Genomic DNA, 25,183 nt, shown 5'->3' with positions numbered 1-25,183 from the left:
TTTGTAAAATCAGGTCCTTTGTCTGTTCTTGTGATACATACACGTAAATGACTCATGAGAAATGACTTATTTTTCAGGCTTTGCACAATACAGTCGGAGAACATGGTACTCAAGACCGAGCATGCTCAAGTGGTCAGTCAGTTAAGTGCCCAAAATGAGGCACAGCGGAACAGCTTCAGGGACCAAGTGAGACATTTGCAGGATGATCACAGGAAGACTATGGAGACTTTACAGGATCAGCTGTCTAAAGTGGAAGCACAGCTTTTCCAAGTTAAAAGCGAAGTTTCTATTACAAGTGAGTTTCCTCTAAATCTTGATTATCCAGAATATTTAATAATCCTGAATCTATCTAGTCCCATTGATACCAGATTAGAGGCATTATAACGCTAAATGAGTAGAGCACGTGGCCTGCAAACACCAGCAGCAGTGTCAAAAACAGTGCCAGGCCGGAATTGGCACTCTTATCTGGAACTTTGAAAGGAGAAAAGTGTCACAAAATAATTTTAGGACTCAATATATATTTTTTTCCTTTTACTGTGTTCTTTACTTCAATAACATTGCATCGGGAAATGGTTGAAAAGTCATAGGCCCAGATTTATCAAACTGTGTGACAGAAAAAAGTGATTTCTCGGTCGCTCTTCATTGGGGGACACCTATACTGATGGGTATATGCTCTTGCCACTAGGAGGCGCTGACACTAGGAAAAAAAAGTCAGCTCCTCCCTGGCGCCCACTGGAAGTGAGGTAATCAGTTTTTGCTAGTCTCATCAGGAGGCAAGACACAGATCTGGGTGCTCCCCAGACCTGGTCTTTTTTTTAAAATTATTTTCCAGTAAGGGGTTCCTGGGTAGGGTGGCTCAGGCACCTGCTCTGTTGCCTTAGGCTCGACCAGGTTGACTCCGTTGGCGTCCATCTAGTCCAGGGTTTTACCCTGATGGGGTGTTCCTCTCAATGCTGTTGGTTCTTTGTAGCTTTGCCCAGCACTAGGGTCAAGGATTCCGATCTCTCTGGGGATGCACATTGGCTCCTCCATGCCTCGTTGTGTTGTAGCAGAGTTCCTGGAGGCTCTGCACACCCAGTACTTCATTCCGTTACCATGGGCCAGCATTTCTCTGCTCCTACAGTGCCTGGCGCACTTTTTCATCTCACTTCCTCAGGGGGTACGGAGACCAGGGAGCTTGGCGGGTCAGGGCATGGGTTTTCTTCCAACCACCCCTTGTTTTCCCCTCTTCTAGGGGGACTATTTCACTGAGCACTTTGTACTACCGAGATGGAGCCTTCACTGTCTTCCCACTGTTTAGGTGGGGTATCGGGCTGGGCCCTTGTTTTTTGGCTGTGAGCATTCAGATGAGCTTTTTGCTGTCTTTACTTGTGTACTTTTGCCCACTATTGAAGCCGGTCTCCTTTCCGGTTTCTTGGTTGTCTACTGCAGCTCATGCAGCTTTGACACACTCCCCTGTGGGCAGAGTTTATGCACTCATGTATGGCTCGACGACAGCTGGTCTAGCCACCGTCTGTTGTTGGGGTCCTTCCATTGCTCTCCTCCTTCCTCGGCGCAATATCCCTGGAGGGTGTGTTTTTATCCTCCCCTTTGACAGTGTCAGTTGCACTTCACTGACACCACCGTCTCTGGAATAACCTTCCCGTGCCCTGCTGGCCGTCCTGGCGGGATATTGCTTCAAGGTGCTCTGGTTTGCTTGGACCACTTGGATCCAAGGCCGATTAGTCTCCTTGTCTTGGAAACTATCCCAGGATGCTGTGGTGTGCCTTTTTTTTCTAGGGCGACTCTCCTGGTTTCTTGGGCCTTAGTGATGGTTAAGGTCTTGGGCACATGTAGCACTCCTACCCGGACTTCTTCGCGATCCCATTTGTGGGGCATTTTTTTCTGTTCCGCACTTCTTCTGTCTTGTCACAGACGTTTGTCACCCGGAGCTTTTTTTGTGAACCTTGGGCTTACGTACCCTTCGGGTGTAAGTCTTTCAGGAGATTCAGGAACCTCCACTTCCCATGTCTGTCGCTCTGGTGTTCCAGGATGCCCTTTTCAGGGCGTTCCGCTACTTTTTTGTCCGTTCTTCCTTCTGTCTCCTCCTTCGGGGTCCATGTACTCCCGAGATGGAAGGCATTCCGGTCATCCGGATTCTGTCTGTCGAGCTCTTTTCTGGGATAGGGGTTTTTGGGTCTGCGGACGTTCAGGTCATTGATCTTATCTGCCAGGCCTCTCTAGAGCCAGTTTCCGTCTTTCTTTTTTTTCAGTGGTTTTCTGGTCTCCACGTCTGTGCTCTCCTTCTGCTCAGGCGTCCACGGCTCTCCCTGGCGTTTTTCCGCCATGTTCTCTTGAATCGGTTGACTCTGGATGGAGCTCTCTTGTTGTTCCCTTTTTGTTTTCCAACCGGGCTAGCCCTCTTTTGTTCTCCAACCGGGCTAGCTAGCTGGCGTTGTTTCCTACAGGGTAGTTACGGTCCATCTGGCTTCCTAGTCGACTTTTTCTTGTCTCTCCATATGGACATAGGTTTAGAGTCTCTGCAAAGCACGGTCTCTTCCTTGGTGTCCTAGTCCTTATCCACGGATGGGGGATCTCCGGGAGCTCAGTTTCTAGGCCTCGTTTGTCTCTGGCCTGGGGTCTTGTCTGCAGGCCTTTCGGAAGAGTGGGTTCAGTCTGGACTGCTCCCCTTTCACTAGTCGTTATTTTTCCCATTCTAGGGGACTGCTTTGGTACGTCCCATCAGTATAGGTGTCCCCCAATAAAGAGCGACGAGAAAAGGAGATTTTTGTGTACTCACCGTAAAATCTCTTTCTCATAGCCTTCATTGGGGGACACCGCACCCATCCATTTTTTTCAATTTTTGTCCAGATAGTCTTTTCCGGCGCTGACACTAGGAAAAAAAAAAGTCTGCTCCTCCCTGGCAGGATATACCTGCCCACTGGAAGTGAGGTAATCAGTTTGTGACTAAACTGATTACCTCACTTCCAGTGGGCAGGTATATTCTGCCAGGGAGGAGCAGACTTTTTTTTCCTAGTGTCAGCGCCTCCTATTGGCAAGAACATATACCCATCAGTATAGGTGTCCCCCAATGAAGGCTACGGGGATTTTATGCTTGAAATTCATAACATTTATATTTTTACAATGCTGAAAGTATGTGTAAAGGAGGCCGAAATGTGTTTGAAAGGGTTGTGGAGGTTGTATAAAAATGACTTCTGGTCGAAAACCAAATGTCAGAAAACTGGTGTAAGTCTAATGATAAATCTTATGTACTATCTTTTTATTTTCTGTATTATACCAATGGGAATTCTTACCTTGTTAATAAAGTGTAGTAACATGTGTACTCAGCTGGGAACTGTGTGGGAGACAAATGAGGACAAGCCATATGTTTGTGAATATACAGATTAGCAAGTTTCACAAGTGTGCGCAAAATATCTCAGAAATGTGTCACTTGCACATGACAAGTACCATGTGCTATGTTATATGCGCTCTTAAAAGACACTGCAAAGGTATCAAGTTGTGGAGGATTAAATGTGTAACTCAGCATCAAGCATTAATAGAATAAATAAAGAAAAAAAATTATAGACTGGAATTTATCAATTTTGCACAATGGGTAAAAAAGTTGCAACTTGAATGCAGTGTGGCATGGTTAACTTTTTGCAGTAGTCAAGAATCAACTGCGTCTTTTCTGAAAATTGTCCCAAATTTTTACAAAATATTCTACAAAAAGTCACAAATAAACACCAGTCCAGGTATGGCTTAGTTTTTTGATGTATGTAGAAAAAACACCAACTTTTTCACATCGGGATAAAAAGCTGCAAAATAAAGCGCAATGAGTAAACCCTAGAAAATTGTGTACTGAAGTGAAATTTCAGAAAAGTTGTACCTGACAAGATTTTTCAAATGCCTTGTGATCATTTAAATGGGTGCTCCAAAGGATAGGGGATAAGATGTCTGATTGTGGAGTTGGGACCCCCGTGATCTCTGTGCAGCACCCTGAGTTCGCTTAGAATACTGGGTACGGGCAGCGGGAGCCGTGATGTCATGACCACGCCCCATGACATCATACCACACCCCCTCAATGCAAGTCTATGGGAGGTGGCGTGGCGGCCATGTGACATAACAAGGGGCGGGGTCATGACGTCACAACCCCCTGCCGCTTGCTCCAAGTGTTCTGAACAAAATGTTCCAAATGCTGGGACAGCGGAGTACCATTTTAATAAATTTGGAGCACATACCTGTCAAACAAAATAAAAGTTGTATAAAAATAGTTCGCCCATGCCAATAATTAAATTCCCCCTAGAGATCTTCCAGAAATCCTTGTCTTGGATTCCAGATTACTGTACTGTTGGAATGTACAGATTCCCAGAAGCTGAATGAATTTGGAGTAGATCTGATGTTTATGTTCTATTTTCCCAAATATTCTGTCATTCTTCCCAATTCTTTTAAAATCAGGAGGAGGAGTGTAGGAAGGAAAGGCATTTCCCTGTTGTCCATCTTCTTGTGTTTATTGTTATTAGTTATACATTCCTGCATATATTCTTTATTTTCTTTGTTTAAGGTTCTCAGCAGCCCCTGAAAAGCTCACGGGAAAGGAGACCGGCTGATCTTCATATCCTGGATTTATACTCCATTGCCAGGGAGGAAGGAGAAGGAATGGAAACCACCGATAATGATTCTGTGTCCTCAGCCAGCACACATGTAGCTACCTTAGAACATCTCCTCAGCTCTCCCGAAATAAAAACTGGTAAACATTGTTTTTCCCTTTCAAAAGATATACAGCCTTCGTTATCACCAAAGCATTAGACTACTAAATTTAACTAAATGGCATAGCAAATCAAAGCCTTAAAAAAAATAAGGGATCATCTCAGCACAGCCTGGAAGGCAGGGAAACCAGGCAAGGCTTCCTATAGCATTCATGCTGGATAATTGCTGATTAAAGAATTACTGAATAATGTCATGTAAAAGAGCTTAGTACACTTGAAATAAGTCAGACATTGATAAAGTAAAAGCAAACTTTAGGCAAGAGTGCTCTAGGGATTCCTACCCTCAGACAGGGGCTTGTTGGTTCAGCAATAAACATACTTTTTTTTTTTTTTTTCATATATACCTCTTATCATTTTTCTGTTGAATCTGGCACCAATATTGTGCAGGCAGAATGTGTGTTATGTAACTGCCAGCAAGGTAGAGCACTCATTAAAGAGGACCTTAGCTAGCTTACGGGGCCTGAACACATACCTTTGTATAGCATGTCGATTGCCCCCTTTTTCCTGAGGGAGAGCACTTGTAGTGCCTCTGATGTTTTAGATAATCCATCAGAGGCAGAAACGTGCGGGTACTATGATGGGGGCAAAAATATTTGTCCAGAGGCACGGAATCTGCTCTGGCCCTGCTCTTTATACAGGATCTTGTGAGCGTGTGGCCAGCGCTGAATACAATGGCATTAAATATATACATCCCTGTTACAGTACTTGTGTTCTCCATATAATAACAATCCTGCTGTTTCTTTGTGATTCCTTTTAAAACTTATGAATAAACTGACCACTAGATGTTATCCTCTTGTCAAATGGAGTGTGTCCTTACACAGTGTGGTGTTGTCCACAATCAGTACCTACAGTGCCACACTTAGTTGGGACCCATACCCAACAGTTAAAACCTTATTGTCAATTTACTTTTCAAATGTTTAGAGTAGTAATAGAGGAATGGCACAATGATAGAAGATCCAGATTTGTTGTTTACGTATTTATTTTTATGTGGTGACAGTTTCTCTTTTAAAGCTTCATTATTATTAATCGCATTGGGTCTCACTCCTGAAACTCGCTCCAGTTGTGAGATATTAGCCAGGGAAGTGGGCAGCATTGCATTCTGCTTCCTGACCAGCCAAGAGATCCATATGTTTCTCTGTATAGACCTCTATGCAGAGAAATAGACTGCTTTCTCAGTCCATTGGGGAGCGGAGAGCAATGTCGCCCACTTTCCCAGCTAATATCTCATGTCTCAGGAGTAAGACCAAGTGCGATCAACAACTCTGATTGACATGTGAAAAGTTTTTTCTAATGACCATAAGGTTTTAAGGGACTGCCCGTTGGGTCTAGGTAGCCGTGGGGGTCTTATGTTCATTTACTTATGAGATTCTTTGACTGCTTCTCCATACAGTTTACCTAGTATGATAGTTGTTAAATAAATAAATTAATTAATAAATATCAAGAGCATTTCTGTACCAGCAGGGATATTTTAGTCCAGCGCTTTAATGTGTCGATGGCTTCTAAGTTACAAGTCTTATTCCAGGAATGCTTTCACTATGAAGTGCGTTCATTTTCAGACCTTAAAGGGAACCTATCATCAGAATGTACCATACATAACAGGTGGCAATGCACTATATATATGGTAACATCTTCTTTTTCAACATCCCCTGGAGACCTTTCTGCCCGCAGTGAGGATATACAATTCTGCTCCAGCTGTAATCACGGCCCCTTTAAGGGTGGGGGCACTTTTTAACTATATATCCTCACCATCCCAGCAGGCAGAAACCTCTCCCGTGAATGCTGAGGATGAAGAATTTACCATATATAATATAATGTGTTGCCTTGCGTTATATATTGTGCAGTCTCATTATAGGTTCCCTTTAACAGTTGTGGTGGCAGTAGTCTACCAGTGTAATAAGCATGGACAGCTGTGAAGGCTCTGTAGTCGAGTGTTGATGTTTTTTTATTGTTTGCTTTTAACGTGTGCCTGTTTTCAACTGCAGACATTCCTCAGTGGCAGCCAGAACTTTCTAAGGAAGAATTAGCAGATAAGCTCAACACAACATCGAAGAGTGTTGAACATCTGAGTGGTCTTCTTCATGAGACTGAGGCAACCAACGCCATGCTCATGGAGCAAATAACTGTAAGCCAATCCATAAAACAATATTTTTCTATAGGAAATGTTTTTATGGCTGTCATACACACAATTCCATGTTAAAGCATGCACTGTGTTAAATTTGATGTATACCGTATAATTCTACATAGGAATGGCTACTGCATTAGTAATGGGTAGCTATGTGTGTCTTCTTTCCCACAGTGTTGACTTGGTGTCATTTACTACATCTATGAAAATGTTATTTGTTTTTGTTTTTAAGATGTTTGGTGACCACATTTTTTTCTCATAGCTCCTCAAGAATGAAGTGCGCCGTCTAGAAAGGAATCAAGAAAGGGAGAAGTCTGTTGCAAATTTGGAATATCTCAAAAATGTCCTGCTGCAATTCATTTTCCTCAAGGCAGGCAGTGAAAGGCAGCGTCTTCTTCCAGTCATCGATACCATGCTGCAACTGAGTCCTGAGGAGAAAGGAAAACTGTTTGCTATTGCTCAAGGTGGGACATTAGTCTTCTAACAGTGGGGTATTGCATGAGTGCTTTGGGAAATATGGAGGCTGGGGGGATGGGATTCTTACATGTATGCATCTTGTGAAATAAAACATAGACAATGTATGCCAAGTTATCAAAATGGTGACTTTATATTTGGCTGAATTCACTAAGCATTTTACACACCTTTTACACACTTTTTACACATCAATAGTTTTTGTGCCAAAAAAATGGGCATGTCTACTTGGGTGCATTTTGAGACTTAGACTATTACATAGAAACATAGAATGTGTCGGCAGATAAGGACCATTTGGCCCATCTAGTCTGCCCAATAAGCTGAATCCTATCAATAGTCCCTGGCCTTATCTTATATGAAGGATAGCCTTATGCTTATCTCATGCATGTTTAAACTCCTCTACTGTATTTGCAGCGACCATCTCTGCAGGCAGGCTATTCCTTGCATCCATTACTCTCTGAGTAAAGTAATACTTCCTGAACTCTCTCTAGAGTATCTATATCATTTTGGAGATACAGCCTCCAGTACTGTGCACAATACTCCAAGTGAGGTCTCACCAGTGTTCTGTACAGCGGCATGAGCACTTATCTCTTTCTACTGGTTATACCTCTCCCTATACATCCAAGCATTCTGCTAGTGTTTCCTGCTGCTCTATTACATGGTCTTTCTACCTTTTAAGTCTTCTGAAATAATTACTCCTAAATCCCTTTCCTCAGATACTGAGGTCAGGACTGTGTCAAATATTCTATATTCTGCCCTTGGGTTTTTACCCCCCATGTGCTTTATTTTGCACTTATCCACATTAAATTCAGTAAACCCATGTTGTTTTTCATCTTGCAAGCCATGGGATTTTAGATGTTGTACAATCCTATCTTTTAGTAGGGTTTCCATTAATTTCCCCACTATTGATGTCAGACTTACTGGCCTATAGTTGCTTGATTCCTCCCTACTACCTTTCTTGTGAATGGGCACGACATTTGCTAATTTCCAATCTTCCGGGACGACTCCTATTACCAGTGATTGGTTAAATAAATCTGTTAACGGTTTTGCTAGCTCACCACTAAGCTCTTTTAATAATTTTGGGTGTATACCATCAGGCCCCTGTGACTTATTTGTCTTCTTTTTAGACAGCAAATGTAGAACCTCTTCCTCTGTAAAGACACATGCATCAAACGATTCATTAGTCTTTTTTTTCTTCTGTAAAAACTGAACAGAAGTATTCATTAAGGCAGTCGGCTAGCCCTTTATTCTCTTCTACATACTTTCCTTCCTTTGTTTTTAGTTATTACTTGTTTTAATTTCCTTTTTTCATTTATATATCTGAAGAATGTCTTATCCCCTTTTTTCACAGACTGAGCTAGTTTTTCTTCTGCCTGCACTTTAGAAGTTCTTATAACTTGCTTGGCCTATTTCTGCCTAATCTTGTAGATTTCCCTATCTTCATTGCTCTGGGTTGTTGTATAATTACTAAATGCTAGCTTTTTGTTTTATATGATTTTGGCCACTTCTGCTGAGTACCACAGTTGTCTCTTCCTTTTTCTGCTTTTACTGATAAGTCTAAAGCAATTTTCTGTTGCCTTCAATAATGCGTCTTTTAAGTAGTGCCATTTATCCTGGACTCTATGTAATCCGTTCCAGTCTGATAGGGACTCATTTAGGACTAATCTCATTTTTGAAAAGTCTGTTTTTGTAAAATCTAAAACTTTTGTTTTTGTGGGGCATGACTTCTTCACTGTTCTTATATTAACCCCTTAAGGACTGAGCCCTTTTTCACCTTAAGGACTCGGCCATTTTTTGCAATTCTGACCACTGTCACTTTAAACATTAATAACTCTGGAATGCTTTTAGTTATCATTCTGATTCAGAGATTGTTTTTTCGTGACATATTCTACTTTAACGTAGTGGTAAAATTTTTTGGTAACTTGCACCCTTTCTTGGTGAAAAATCCCAAAATTTGATGAAAAATTTGAAAATTTTGCATTTTTCTAACTTTGAAGCTCTCTGCTTGTAAGGAAAATGGATATTCCAAATATTTTTTTTTTTAATTCACATATACAATATGTCTACTTTATATTTGCATCATAAAATTGATGAGTTTTTACTTTTGGAAGACACCAGAGGGCTTCAAAGTTCCGCAGCAATTTTCCAATTTTTCACAAAATTTTGAAACTCGCTTTTTTTCAGGGACCAGTTCAGGTTTGAAGTGGATTTGAAGGGTCTTCATATTAGAAATACCCCATAAATGACCCCATTATAAAAACTGCACCCCCGAAAGTATTCAAAATGACATTCAGTAAGCGTTTTAACCCTTTACGGGTTTCACAGGAATAGCAGCAAAGTGAAGGAGAAAATTCACAATCTTCATTTTTTACACTCGCATGTTCTTGTAGACCCAATTTTTGAATTTTTGCAAGGGGTAAAAAGGAGAAAATTTTTACTTGTATTTGAAACCCAATTTCTCTCGAGTAAGCACATACCTCATATGTCTATGTTAATTGTTCGGCGGGCGCAGAAGAGGGCTCAGAAGGGAAGGAGCGTCAAATGGTTTTTGGGGGGCATGTCACCTTTAGGAAGCCCCTATGGTGCCAGAACAGCAAAAAAAAAAACACATGGCATACCATTTTGGAAACTAGACCCCTCGGGGAACGTAACAAGGGGTAATGTGAACCTTAATACCCCACAGGTGATTCACGACTTTTGCATATGTAAAAAAAATATATATTTTTTTTACCTAAAATGCTTGGTTTCCCTAAAGTTTTACATTTTTAAAAAGGGTAATAGCAGAAAATACCCCCCAAAATTATAAGCCCAATTTCTCCCGATTCAGAAAACACCCCATATGGGGGTGAAAAGTGCTCTGCTGGCGCACTACAGGTCTCAGAAGAGAAGGAGTCACATTTGGCTTTTTTGAAGGAAATTTTGCTCTGGGGGCATGCCGCATTTAGGAAGCCCCTATGGTGCCAGGACAGCAAAAAAAAAACCACATGGCATACCATTTTGGAAACTAGACCCCTCTGGGAACGTAACAAGGGGTAAAGTGAACCTTAATACCCTACAGGTGTTTCACGACTTTTGCATATGTAAAAAAAAATAAAAAAATTTACCTAAAATGCTTGGTTTCCCAAAAAATTTACATTTATACAAAGGGTTAAAGCAGAAAATACCCCCCAAAATTTGAAGCCCAATTTCTCCCGATTCAGAAAACACCCCATATGGGGGTGAAAAGTGCTCTGTTGGCGCACTACAGGTCTCAGAAGAGAAGGAGTCACATTTGGCTTTTTGAAAGCAAATTTTGCTCTGGGGGCATGCCGCATTTAGGAAGCCCCTATGGTGCCAGGACCGCAAAAAACCCCCACATGGCATACCATTTTGGAAACTAGAGCCCTCGGGGAATGTAACAAGGGGTTAAGTGAACCTTAATACCCTACAGGTGTTTCACGACTTTTGCATATGTAAAAAAAAATAAAAAAATTTACCAAAAATGCTTGGTTTCCCAAAAAATTTACATTTATACAAAGGGTTAAAGCAGAAAATACCCCCCAAAATTTGAAGCCCAATTTCTCCCGAGTACGGCCATACCCCATATGTGACCCTTAACTGTTGCCTTGAAATACGACAGGGCTCCAAAGTGAGAGCGCCATGCGCATTTGAGGCCTAAATTAGGGATTGCATAGGGGTGGACATAGGGGTATTCTACGCCAGTGATTCCCAAACAGGGGGCCTCCAGCTGTTGCAAAACTCCCAGCATGCCTGGACAGTCAACGGCTGTCCGACAATACTGGGAGTTGTTGTTTTGCAACAGCTGGAGGCTCCGTTTTGGAAACCGTGGCGTACCAGACGTTTTTCATTTTTATTGGGGAGGGAGGGGGGCTGTGTAGGGGTATGTGTATATGTAGTGTTTTTTACTTTTTATTTTATTTTTTGTGGTAGTGTAGTGTTTTTAGGGTACAGTCGCACGGACGGGGGTTCACAGTAGTTTCTCGCTGGCAGTTTGAGCTGTTGCAGAAAATTTGCTGCAGCTCAAACTTGCAGCCCGATACTTACTGTAAACCTCCGCCCATGTGAGTGTACCCTGTACATTCACATGGGGGGGGGGGCATCCAGCTGTTGCAAAACTACAACTCCCAGCATGCGCTGAGAGACTGTACATGCTGAGAGTTTTAGTTTTGCAACAGCTGTAGGCACACTGGTTGTGTATCACGGAGTTTGTGACCTTACTCAGTGTTTCAAAACCAGTGTGCCTCCAGCTGTTGCAAAACTACAACTCCCAGCATGTACGGTGCATGGTGACTGCTGGGAGTTGTAGTTTGCAACAGCTGGAGGCACACCGGTCGTGAAACAATGAGTTAGGTAAAAAAAAAACTAAGTTTCACAACCAGTGTGCCTTCAGCTGTTGCAAAACTACAACTCTTCAGCAGTCACCGACAGCCAACGGGCATGCTGGGAGTTGTAGTTATGCAACCAGCAGATGCACCACTACAACTCCCAGCATGCACTTTAGCTGTTTGTGCAAGCTGGGAGTTGTAGTTATACAACAGCTGAAGGTACACTTTTCCATAGAAAAAATGTGCCTCCAGCTGTTGCAAAACCATAAGTCCCAGCATGCCCATAAGGGAATGCTGGGAGTTGTGGTGGTCTGCCTCCTGCTGTTGCATAACTACAGCTCCCAGCATGCCCTTTTTGCATGCTGGGAGCTGTTGCTAAGCAACAGCAGGAGGCTGTCACTCACCTCCTGCTGCTGCTTCATCACAGGTCAGTCCCTCGCCGCGGCCATCGCTCCTGGGGCCCCGATCCCAACATGGACGCCGGGGATCGGGGTCCCCAGCACCCGGGGTCGTCTTCCCGCACCCGCTCACGCCCTCCGGAAGAGGGGCGGAGCGGGTGCGGGAGCGACACCCGCAGCAGGCGCCCTGATTGGTCGGCCGGTAATCCGGCCGACGAATCAGGGCGATCGTGAAGTGGCACCAGTGCCACCTCACCCCTGCAGGCTCTGGCTGTTCGGGGCCGTCAGAGACAGCCCCGAACAGCCAGTTATTCCGGGTCACCGGGTCACTGGAGACCCGATTGACCCGGAATCGCCGCAGATCGCTGGACTGAATTGTCCAGCGATCTGCGGCGATCGCCGACATGGGGGGGCATAATGACCCCCCTGGGCGATATGCCGGGATGCCTGCTGAAAGATTTCAGCAGGCATCCGGCTCCGGTCCCCAACCGGCTAGCGGTGGGGACCGGAATTCCCACGGGCGTATGGATACGCCCTGCGTCCTTAAGGACTCGGGATGCAGGGCGTATCCATACGCCCTGCGTCCTTAAGAGGTTAAACCACACTGACTGGTGATCACTAGATCCCAAGCTTTCGCCTATAATAACATCATATACCAAATCCCTATTTGTGAATACCAAATCCAAAATGGCCTCCCTCCGGGTTGGCTCCTCAACCACTTGTTGTAGAGATAATCCCAGTAGGAAATGTAGAATATCTGTACTCCTGGTAGAACTAGCTATTTTAGATTTCCAGTTTATATCCGGAAGATTGAAGTCACCCATAATGATAACTTCTCCTTTCATTGTCATTTTAGCTATTTCTTCAACTAGTAGATCATTTAATTCTTTAACCTGGCCAAGTGGTCTATATATCATACCTACACGAGTTACTGCGTGATTACCAAACTGCAACGTAACCCAAACTGATTCTATGTTGGCCTCACTAACTTGTATTCGGTTAGATTTTATGCTGTCTTTCACATATCGGGCCACTCCTCCTCCTTCCTTGCCTTCTCTGTCTCTTCTGTATAAAGAGTACCCTGGTATGGATATGTCCCAGTCATTACTTTCATTAAACCATGTCTCAGTAACAGCTGCTAAATCGACATTCTCAGATGCCATTATTGACCTTAGTTCATTGATTTTATTACCTAAACTGTGGGCATTTGTAGACAGGACTCTGAGCTTGTCATTTCTTAACCTCTGTGCTACTGACATGTTCTGGTTTTATTTCGGGGGGCAATTGGACTCATGGATTTTCACTCTTTTGCCTCCCCCTTTCCTAGTTTAAATACTCCTTAGCAAATTCTTGGAATTGTTCACTGAGTACATTCGTTCCTTTGAGAGAAAGATGCAAACCATCTATTTTGTACAGTTCCTTTCTATTCCAAGTAGAGCTATCATGAGACACAAAGCCAAATCCTTGCTCTTGACACCATTTACTTAGCCATAAGTTGAACTCCTTAATGCGCCTCTGCCAATCATTCTGAACGTTATACACAGGCGCAGAACTTTCAGAAAATGAAACAGTGGATGCTAAATCCAGTACATAATTACCAAGTGTGATAAAAGATTCCTTCACCTCTGAAACTTCATTGCAAGCCAGGTCATTTGTCCCTAGATGGACAAGAACATCCACGTCCTCTTCCTGCTTTGCTTGCTTAACAATATTAAGAATACGTCTTCTAAACCATTTTCCTTAGCTGCAGTCTTGCATACATTAGACATAGGAGTCGATGGTTCTTCACCTTCTGTGCTTGAGCCAATATCCATGTTGCCCTTACATTCTGAAAGTGCTGCAAATGAATTATGGAGAACCAGACTGTGGGACATGTCTTCTATCCACAACTCTAAGTCTTCCAGAACCTACAGTAACCCATCTGCCATTTCTAGGGGTCCTCTGTGGCACTGGCATTGCAGGAGTCCCAGCCTGAATTTGTTTAACAGATAATTTAAACATCTCAGATTTCAAAAATGCAATTCCCTGCTGCAGTAAGGAGAACTGTCTACAGATCTTACAGCATCCAAACCTCCAAAGAGTGGAACCTGAAATAAATGCACAACACTTCATGCACTGAACAAAGTCTGCCATTTAAAGAGGAGAAAGTTTCAAAACCAAATCTTATATTTTTTAGACTGTGTATCTACCTCCAGCCTACCTCCTATCTACTGCAATATCTCTCCAATGCACTTAGAAACATCAGCACTGTTCTCAAGCAGCAGTCAGCAGAAACGCAGATGTTGCAGTTGAAAACTCCAAGTCAGTCTCCTGCAATATCTCTCCAATGCACTTAGAAACAGCAGCACTTTGAATATAGCAGCTAATGAATTAGGCCAGCTAATGAGTCAGAGCCTATATATCCACACACACTCCCTCACAAGCTCCTATCCCAACAACAAATGTAACACCTTAATGAGCTAGGCTCATTAGCAAACACACAATACCAAACACCTGAACAAATTCCTTACCTGTTCTCAAGCAGCGGTCAGCAGAAACACAGATGTTGCAGTTGAAAACTCCAAGTCAGTCTCCTGCAATATCTCTCCAATGCACTTAGAAACAGGAGCACTTTACTAGTCACTCCCCTTTCTTACTGCATAAATTCCCCAAAAAATGTTTTGGCCCTTTGTCCTATTTTATTATATATCTCTCAACATATGTGAATATTTATGTCCCAGCATAACTCCCAAATCAGTAAGAATGAAGGTAGACTTCCGGTTCACGACAAGGATAAAATCCAAAGATTATTCCAGACATGTTAAAATCCAAGTGGAGCATTACAAAAGGTAAAAACACACAGACGAAACGCACCGCGTGTTTTTACCTTTTGTAACGCTGCACTTGGATTTTAACACGTTTGGAATAATCTTTGGATTTTATCCTTGTCAGGAGATGGAAGTCTACCTTCATTTCAACTGATCGACCTGGGGACTCAGCCCCAGGGTTTGTTCCGAGCTTCCACAAGGAGAGGTTGTGCTGGAGATATGGATGCATGGAGTGAATGGTGAGCTGATCCAATTTTCTTGTGTATTCTATAACTTCCAAATGACTAGAGATAGTTTGACTAAACGTGTTACATATGTTTCTTATATGTAAAATAGAAATATAGTTGAGCTTAGGGATGTCCAGTTACAGACAAACTCTGCAGCCAGAGAGTAAAACAGCGGAGTCCCATGCAATGGGACTTCCAGGTACATCTCCTGATCGTGTTACACTGCGTGCCACCCAGCTTACCCTGATCGTGTTACACTGTCTGCCACCATTGCTCTTCCACAAGGTTTCGGTAGGAATGGACAATGCTGGATACTCAGCTTGTAGTATTTATTTAATACTAGTAGTATATTAATATGTATGTTTTCTTTTACTCTGTAGGGGAAGAGGAGAACGCTGCTCGGCCCCCTGGGTGGGCTTCTTATCTCCACAGCTGGTCAGGGCTTCGGTAGTTGATGAAAATTGAATGATCTTCGTCAGACTTTTATAAAGATTTGCACTGTTTAAGCATCTTTTTCTCTAAGTTGTCTTGCATAATTGTCTTTATTGTGAAACTGAAAACCTAAATGTCTATTCAAACTGAAGAAACAAATCGGAGTGCCTATTTACCTTTTCTGTGAAAGTATTGTAGGGGAAGTCAATCTGCACAGCACACTTTCTTACAATTGACAAATGTTTACTATATACTCTTAATTTATATTGTGTTTTAATGTTTTCTCCAGGATAATATTTCCATTCCATTGCCATGGTGCAAAAAAAAAAGTATCCAAAAGAAATTTCATTGCAGATCTTTTCTAAAGCAAGTAGTAGGAATGAATTTGTTATATGTTCTATGGCATTATATGTTACTTTGCACATTTAAATGTAAACCAAAGAATGTATATGAATCCCAGCTGAGCACATGAGTACCTTCTAGAAGTGATATATGGAGAAGAGAGGGTCCTAAACACAGCATTGTGTCAAATGACAGCAGTGTAGATCACCTTGATAATCTTTTGTAGTTTTGTTTAGAAAATGAAGGCAAATCTCAAGGAGTACAATGATTTATCTTTTACACATTATTTTGTGTGTGTCACTCCAGCTTTTGTGTTGTAAGCTTTAATGATGCTGATTTTCTAATCTGAATGTATGTTTAATGTTGGTACAAAATGATCTATTAACAGGCTACATAGACATCTTTTACTGATCACCTTTCTGTTTATTTAAAGGAGTACTCCACTGGCCAGCGTTCAGAAGTAAATGTTCCGAACGCTGTTTTCGTGCTGCGGGGGTTGGCCACGCCCCTCTTGACGTCACGGCTATGCCCCCACAATGCAAGTCTATGGGGTGGGGCTGTCACGCCCCCTCCCATAGACTTTCATTGTGGGGAGTGGTCAACTCCAGCAGCGCGAAAACAGCATTCGGAACATTTACTTCCAAACGCTGGCCCGTGGAGTACCCCTTTAAGTGATTCTTAAAAAAGCCACAGCAAAGCACCTTGGTTCATTAACAATAATGGGAAGTGTACATGGAATCAATGTCTACGTCTATCTCTTACGGAGGAGCCTCAGGAAGTTAGCTTCAGCAGCTCTAAAATAAGTTAAGCAGCAGTCAGAATGGTTTGTTTGAATGGCAAATATGCAAATGATTGCAATTATTAGAAAAGTGGATTCTTCCAGAGCTCAGTGTCAGTGGGGCGTCTCTAGATCTTGTGAGACTTGCACTGTCATACCAGATCATGTCCTATGACTGCTGGAGCTGCTCTGACATTGTTTCTGTGACTGGATAGTGACAGCATTACAGCATGCCCAATTATCATGTTAGTGTTGTCACATTAGTAAGTAAGTAGTAGCGGTCAAAGAAATGGGTCTGTTTGTGGGAGGAACAGAGGCATGTAGAAGAAATAATGCATTGCAATCAGGACATTGAGGAATGAACATGTGTACGGTGCAGGTTTGACTGTTTTTGGGACATGGCAGGTCCATCCTTGTTATTAACTCAATAATTTGCACTGGAAATGTGAGTCCTCTCCAAACACAAGGCAGATACCTTCCAATACTACAGTGTGTTGTCTCCATCTCAGTTACAAACAATATACTGCAATAATGGATTTCAACTGCCTGACCCTAATGTTTTGGGAGAGAAAAGCTGCTAACCCCTCCCTTCTCCATTTTACATAATTTATAGCTCATCTCTGCTACTATCACGGTTCTTGATTTCTTGCTATCGGGGAAAGTATATTCTCTTCTTATATTAAGGAAATACTGTTTATGAAACTCTATAAAACTTCCAATTAAACTAGAGTCTCTTTAGGTATTATACAGCTACTTGCATATTTACATTTTGCTTCATGCATAGAGTTGGATGTTGCATACCTCCTTTGTCTGTAAATGTTAACTCTAGTGTATATATCTGCTGAAAAGGTGCCATTCAAGTGTAGGAGAAAGCAGACCGTCGTTGTAGTCCTTCCACCAGAAAACTCCGCTATAAAACTCCTGTTTATCTTTTGAAGCTTGATGCAAAGTTGCAGTATTTTATTATACATTTATTTGTTCTCAGAATTGGGCCTGTTTGAGTCTGGGATTGTTTTTTTTTCCTTTAATCATAATTATTATTATTTTTTTATTAAACATATTTTCTATTAACATCACAGCCAATGTAGCAGTAGAAGTATGGTTTACATTTTTACATAAGGCCACCTCTTTCCCAACAATGTACAGATGATTTTGTAAAGTTTTACTCCCGTTTGATGGAAAAACATTTAGAAATATAACGTATTCAGCCATTTTCTATGACGATGGGGGGAAAAATGAGTGGCTGCTTCACTGGTCACTGCAGTTTTACAAGAATACATACATTTAACTAAAGTTAGTGACTTGTTTTTATTGAAATACATTTTAATCAGAATTCAATCCAGTCCGTGTATATTAAACTACTTAATTTGATAATCGGTCTGATTATTATGAATCTCTTAAAGGGAACCTCTCATGGGGCAGTCCCACTGGACATGATTGATAGATTTCTCTCTGAGTGTACAGATTGATCTACCAGTCAAGTGGGGAGAAGCCGCTGGGGACTGCCCAATTTATTATGGTTCGGGCAGCATGAAATTAATGACAGGTTCCCTTTAAATAAAGCTAAAATTAAACTTGTTGCTGTTAGAAAGACTTGGGGAATGTTCACATGGGCATTTAAACACGCTGTTTTGAATGCAGATTTTCGTGTTAAAACAGTGTGATGTCACTGCCCTAAACTGACAAGTTGCTTCTTTTCAGCTCTGTTTAGCTCTTCGGGTCACATGTGCCGTATTTTGCTGCATATTTGCTGCTGTGTATTTTCTTACCCATTGAAGTCAATGGGTAGAAAAATCAGCGGCATATTTTGCTGCCCATTGACTTAAATGGGTAGGGAAAATATGCATAATTAAAATGTCAACTGTGACTCTACCCTAAAGCTCCCAAAGAGAGCCTTAGTACGTCACGTGTACAGGCTATAAGCCTGTGTGAACTTACCCTTATGCTTGACTGATGATACCTTGTTGCTTTACTTTTTACAAAAAATTTATTGTACAGGCATGCTAATATTACTCTTTACTAGGTATAGCATCTCTTACATACACTGGCATCCAGAATGTTTAAGTCAAGTTGGCAGAATGGAAAAATTGTATGCATGCGTGGAGAAAAAATATTTCAGTAATGATTTATTTTTTTTAAAGGGGTACATTTAATTCCGAACACTTGGTGCGGGCGATCGTGATGTCACGGCCCCGCCCCCTCGTGACGTCACACCACACCCCCTCAATGCAAGTTGTGGTGTGATGTCACGAGGGCCGCGGCCATGACGTCACGACTTTCTAAATGAACGCTGGGTGCTGCACAGAGATTGCGGGGTCCCAGCGGCGGGATCCCTGTGATCAGACATCTTATCCCCTATTATTTTAGATAAGGAATAAGATCTCTAGTAGCGGAGTACTCTTTAATCCTATTTGGAACATGACAGCAATTGAATTTCATTTGCTATGTATGCCTGGCTAGAGTGATTATCTTAAAACTGCGGACGGTCAGGTTGTTGGTTAGATGGACTTGTGTGTTGTTTTTGCTCCACAATAAATTGTTTACTCTCTATCCGATTATGTGGCGTTCCATATGTTTATCAGTCCTGTAAAAGAATTTAAAAAACAAAATATAGCATATAGCAAACCTTGTACTTGTGGGAGCATACCTCAGCTGTAGCCATAGAATGTGCACATTTATGAAATTCCTGTGTAAACTGTGAATAAATCCTGCAGTTCCTGCACACTGTAATATCTCTTCAAATAAAGATATTTTGATTTGTGTATTCTTTTTTTTTCTTTTGCTTTATAAGGTCATACATCTGAGTCTGTGTAATATGCTTTCTCTCTAATCTCTAACCTCTTTGAGGGTGGCCTGTATTGTATTTTATCTGTGTTTCAGTAGAACTCTGAAGCTCTTTGGATTATTTTTTTTGCTAGTGTAAGTCACTTATTAGGTGTACTTTGGAAGCTACAACAATCTAACAAAACTGTCAGGGATAAAATATAACTACTTTCCAGATTTAGAAACATGCCTTTATAATGCCAAGATCGGCTTTGCTTGGGACTACTATGCTTAATATAAATTATTACATAACAAATAGTATTTTAGCTACAGAGGTAATCTTTTTATCTCCACCTCAGCTTGGGTTGGTGTCCTTCATCACATTGTTGTAGACCTTAAAGGGGTTATCCAGGAAAACTGGCTCCAGAAAGTTAAACAGATTGAATTGTTCTTTTCTGCCTAAGTGCTCTGTGATGACACGTGTCTCAGGAACCACCCAGTTTAGAGGCAAATCCCCATAGCAAACCTTTTCTACTCTGTGCAGTTCCTGAGACAAGCAGAGATGTCAGCAGAGAGCACTGTTGCCAGATAGAAAACAACAACTCAAGTTCAGCAGCTGATAATTATTGAAAGGATTAAGATTTTTTAATAGAAGTCATTTATAAATGTGTTTAACTTTCTGGAGCCAGTTAATATATAAAAAAAAAGTTTTTTCCTGGAATACCCCTTTAACCCCTTAAGGACACATGACGTACTGGAACGTCATGTGTCCACTCCCGATCTATACCGCGGGGCCACAGCGTGGCCCCGCGTCATAGCGGGTCGGGCCCGGCCTCTAACAACGGCCGGGACCCGTGGCTAATAGCGCGCGGCATTGATCGCTGTGCCGCGCGCTATTAACCCTTTAAACGCGGCGTTCAAAGTTGAACGCCGCGTCTAAAGTGAAACCGAAAGCATCCCGGCTAGCTCAGTGGGCTGTTCGGGATAGCCGCGGTGAAATCGCGGCATCCCGAACAGCTGACAGGACAGCGGGAGGGCCCCTTCCTGCCTCCTCGCTGTCCGATCGCCGAATGACTGCTCAGTGCCTGAGATCCAGGCATGAGCAGTCATCCGGCAGAATCGTTGATCACTGGTTTCTTATGAGAAACCAGTGATCAATGTAAAAGATCAGTGTGTGCAGTGTTATAGGTCCCTATGGGACCTATAACACTGCAAAAAAAAAGTGCAAAAAAAAAGTGAATAAAGATCATTTAACTCCTCCCCTATTAAAAGTTTGAATCACCCCCCTTTTCCAATAAAAAAAAAAACACAGTGTAAATAAAAATAAAAATAAACATGTGGTATCACCGCGTGCGGAAATGTCCGAATTATAAAAATATATCATTAATTAAACCGCTCGGTCAATGGCGTGCGCGCAAAAAAATTCCAAAGTCCAAAATAGTGCATTTTTGGTCACTTTTTATATCATTTAAAAATGAATAAAAAGTGATCAATAAGTCCTATCAATGCAAAAATGGTACCGTTAAAAACTTCAGATCACGGCGCAAAAAATGAGCCCTCATACCGCCCCATACACGGAAAAATAAAAAAGTTATAGGGGTCAGAAGATGACAATTTTAAACGTATTAATTTTCCTGCATGTAGTTATGATTTTTTCCAGAAGTCCGACAAAATCAAACCTATATAAGTAGGGTATCATTTTAATCGTATGGACCTACAGAATACATATCAGGTGTCATTTTTACCGAAAAATGTACTACGTAGAAACGGAAGCCCCCAAAAGTTACAAAACAGCGTTTTTTTTTTTCAATTTTGTCGCACAATGATTTTTTTTCCCGCTTCACCATAGATTTTTGGGCAAAATGACTGACGTCATTACAAAGTAGAATTGGTGGCGCAAAAAATAAGCCATCATATGGATTTTTAGGTGTAAATTAGAAAGAGTTGTGATTTTTTAAAGGCAAGGAGCAAAAAACGAAAATGCAAAAACGGAAAAACCTCCGGTCCTTAAGGGGTTAAAGAGAAACTGACAGCTAGTTCACCCGCACCTAACCCAATATATTGGGTTATAGTGCGGGTGAACATCTGTAAAAAGAGGGGTTACTTGCATATTTATTTCCTGAGTCATGCCCTTTACTAATATTGTTGCCATTGTGCTCCTGTATGCAATGAGGTCAGGAGCCAGCTCGTTTAGCTCCCCTGCCCCATCAATATTATCACGTCGTAATATCACGGCATGGCCTTCTCTTACATGACGTGAGAGCCTGCAGGGGGGGATGAGCACTCTGCTCTGAGAGTCTGGAAGTCAAGTTAAGCAAGGTGCAGAGCGCTCATTCCCCAGTCACCACATCCGGCTCGCTCTCACGTCATAGGAGAAGGTGGCCCAGGGTGTGAATATTGAATAATATTGATTAGGCAGGGGAGCTGGGCAAGCTTCCCTTCTCCATTGTGTAGAGGAGCACAATGGCAACAATATTAGTACCAGGCATAACTCAGGAAATACCTAACCTAAATATGTAAGTAACAACTTTTACAGCTATTTCTCTGCACTATAACCCAGTATATTGGGTTTAGTGCAGGTGAACTAGATGTCAGTTTCTCTTTTAAAAAACGTTTTGTGCCATTGCCTCTTTTAGTATTAGTACATATCATCTTTGTTTATGTTATCTATTCTTACTTACATATCAAACCAGTTTGCTAGTTCTTGAGGTCAAAGTCTCATTCCTGCACCCAGTTTATCAAAAGGTAACATTTTACTTGGAAGAAATCCCAGTATACTGTAGTTATAATGAAAGCTGATTACTCCTCAGGTAATGTTCAGCTTTTATTATACATTAGAAAAGACATGCTTTTTGTCTGGTACTGTTGTTGTATTGAGAGGGCAGTAATTTTATGCAATAATTTGTTTTGATCTGAAGGGTGCTCTTACACCCGTGCTACCATGTACCTACAATGCAGGCACCGCCTAGGCTTATCACAATTTATCAGTGATTGATCAGACCAGGCCACTGTCTTCCATTGCTCCATCTCTCATGCTCATTTTTAGACATTTTCAGTGTTGGATAAGGAGTAGTACTTTTCTATTTTGGCCATCATTTACTTTTTTGTGCAGTTTGTGCTAAATAAGCTAGCCTTAGTTCCTCAATGATCCTGGTGCTTGTTCCCTCATTGTCCTTTCTTGGACCACTTGTGGTAGATGCTAACCCCTCAATATCTAAAACACCCCAGGACTTGCCATTGTAAACATCCTCTGACCTATTTAATGTAGCAATCATTTAGTATTTGTTATGGTAAATCAGATCCTTATATATATATTTTTTTTGTTTCCAACACATTTAACTTCAAGGGCTGACACTGTTCATTTGTTGCCAAATATATAACTCACTCTGACAAATGTCAATATGATAAGCTGATCAGTGTTGTTCAGTTTACCTGTCTGGTTTGAAGGCTATGGACATCAGTGTATTTATGACAAGTTGAAGAAGTATGCAGATAGAATTCAAGTCCCTGAAGAATTAGTCCATTTAGCAACTATCTTGCATGACTATGCATAAGATGCATTTTTAGAAACATAAAATGTGTCAGCAGATGAGAACCATTTGGCCAATGTAGTCAGCCCAATATCCTGAAATACACTGCTCAAAAAAAATAAAGGGAACACTAAGATAACACATCCTAGATCTGAATGAATGAACTAATTGTATGAAATACTTTCGTCTTTACATAGTTGAATGTGCTGACAACAGAATCACACAAATTATCAATGGAAATCAAATTTATCAACTCATGGAGGTCTGGATATGGAATCACTCAAAATCTAAGTGGAAAACCACACTACAGGCAGATCCAACTTTGATGTAATGTCCTTAACTGGTTAACGACCATGGACGTCTATACTCGTCCAATGGCCGTTACGCGGGTATGACGCGGGCTCCCGAATCGAGCCCGTGTCATACCGGCCAGCCCCCAGTTGATTCTTGTAGCTGGGGGCCGGCGTTAATAGCCGACATGCAGTGTGTTTTTTCTTCAATTTTTTTCACAATGATTTTTTTTTCCCGCTTCGCCGTAGATTTTTGAGTTAAATAACTGATGTCATCACATAGTAGAATTGGTGGCGCAAAAAATAAGCCCTCCTATGGATCTTTAGGTGCAAATTTGAAAGGGTTATGATTTTTAATAGGTAAGGATAAAAAAACGAAAGTGCAAAAACAGAAAAACGCTTGGTCCTTAAGGGGTTAAAACAAGTCAAAATGAGGCTCAGTAGTGTGTGTGGCCTCCATGTGCCGGTATGACCTCCCTACGCCTGGGCATGCTCCGGATGAGGTGGCTCCTGAGGGATGTCCTCCCAGACCTGGACTAAAGCATCCGCCAACTCCTGGACAGTCTATGGTGCAACGTGGCGTTGGTGGATGGAGCGAGACATGATGTGTTCAAATCGGATTCAGGTCTGGGGAACGGGCGGGCCAGTCCATAGCACCAATGCCTTCCTTTTTTTTTTTATTTACCATAAGGAGTGCAATAGCAAAAATTAGTTTTAATGAGAGTGCCTATTTAATATCCTTCACTGTATGCAGCTACAACTTCTGCAGGAAGCACTTCCTTCTTTCTACTGCTAATACCTTTCCCTATACACCCAAACATTCTGCTAGCATTTTCCAGCTGCTCTGTGACATTGTCTGTCTACCTTTAAGTCTTCTGAAATAATGACCCCTAAATCCCTTTTTTCATGAAAACAAATAGATGGTCAGGTACACCTATTTTTCCAATGACAGTAATTCAGTGGTTTAACTTAAGTAAATCAACTGTATGTAGACTTTATATTCTTTGGCTTTTCATGGTATATTGGCACTTTGAGTTACAAATAACATGGATGATATTATCCTTGGAAGCAGTCCTGGCAATAACTGTCAGACAGTTAGTCATATCTTCTCAGGGGCGGATCCAGAGTCGAGTCTCGGGAGGGGCACTATTAGAGTATTTTGTGTTGGAGGACAGAAAATAAGATGTTGCTTACGGAACTTACAATATTATTAAATGTATCATACAGTCCTAACCTTGTTTAAGACTTTTTGGCCGTGCTCACATGTCAGAGTAATAATCAAATATACCAATTGCCACCGAATGGGAAAGTGCTAAAGAAGTTTTTACCATTTAAAACTACAGCTTCCAGTATGACCTAAGTAGTGGTGAGGGGATGCTGGGAGTTGTTGTTGTTTCACCCATCATTACTGCAGAACTTCCAGCTCTGATGGGACACACACAGGAGGATACAGAATGATGCCAGTGACTACAGGTGACGTCTTCTCTATAGTCTTTCCATATCTAATTCAGATGGAACATACCACCGGGACTTGTTCCAGCTAAATCTTCTCTCTCCAGAACTTGACGCCCAGATGGCTCCTCACTATGTCAGCGCATTCTGATCCTCTATATGAAAACAATAATTATTATAAACCTGCCAGACACTGTATTCATCGAATATAATACTGGCGCATACCTTCTGAATATAATTCTGACACACTGTATCCCCTGAATAAACACACTGTACCCTCTGAATATAATACAGCGACACACGGTACTCTCTGAATATAATACTACCACACACTGTGCCCTCTGAATATAATACTACCACACTGTGCCCTCTAAATTTAATACTACCAAACACTGCACTCTCTGAATATAATACTACCACACACTGCACTCTCTGAATATAATACTACCACACACTGCACTCTCTGAATATAATACTACCACACACTGCACTCTTTGAATA

At 41.7% G+C, this 25,183-nt stretch overlaps 1 protein-coding gene across 1 annotated transcript in view; it reads left to right on the top strand.

Annotated features, from left to right (window-relative positions):
- The window catches only part of GCC2 (GRIP and coiled-coil domain containing 2), a 99,317-nt gene extending 79,908 nt beyond the window's left edge, over positions 1-19,409 (top strand). The window contains exons 19-23 of the mRNA XM_056556026.1: positions 78-295; positions 4,541-4,726; positions 6,728-6,867; positions 7,130-7,331; positions 15,476-19,409. Coding sequence (XP_056412001.1) covers positions 78-295; positions 4,541-4,726; positions 6,728-6,867; positions 7,130-7,331; positions 15,476-15,546 — 817 coding nt within the window. The 3' untranslated portion in view covers positions 15,547-19,409. The remainder of the gene's footprint in view (positions 1-77; positions 296-4,540; positions 4,727-6,727; positions 6,868-7,129; positions 7,332-15,475) is intronic.
- The last annotated feature ends 5,774 nt before the right edge of the window (positions 19,410-25,183 follow it).

Source organism: Hyla sarda, chromosome 2 (assembly GCF_029499605.1).
Source record: "Hyla sarda isolate aHylSar1 chromosome 2, aHylSar1.hap1, whole genome shotgun sequence".
Classification (NCBI taxonomy): Eukaryota; Metazoa; Chordata; class Amphibia; order Anura; family Hylidae; genus Hyla; species Hyla sarda.
Note: the sequence above shows the minus strand (reverse complement) of the source record. Positions and strands in the feature narration are given on the sequence as shown.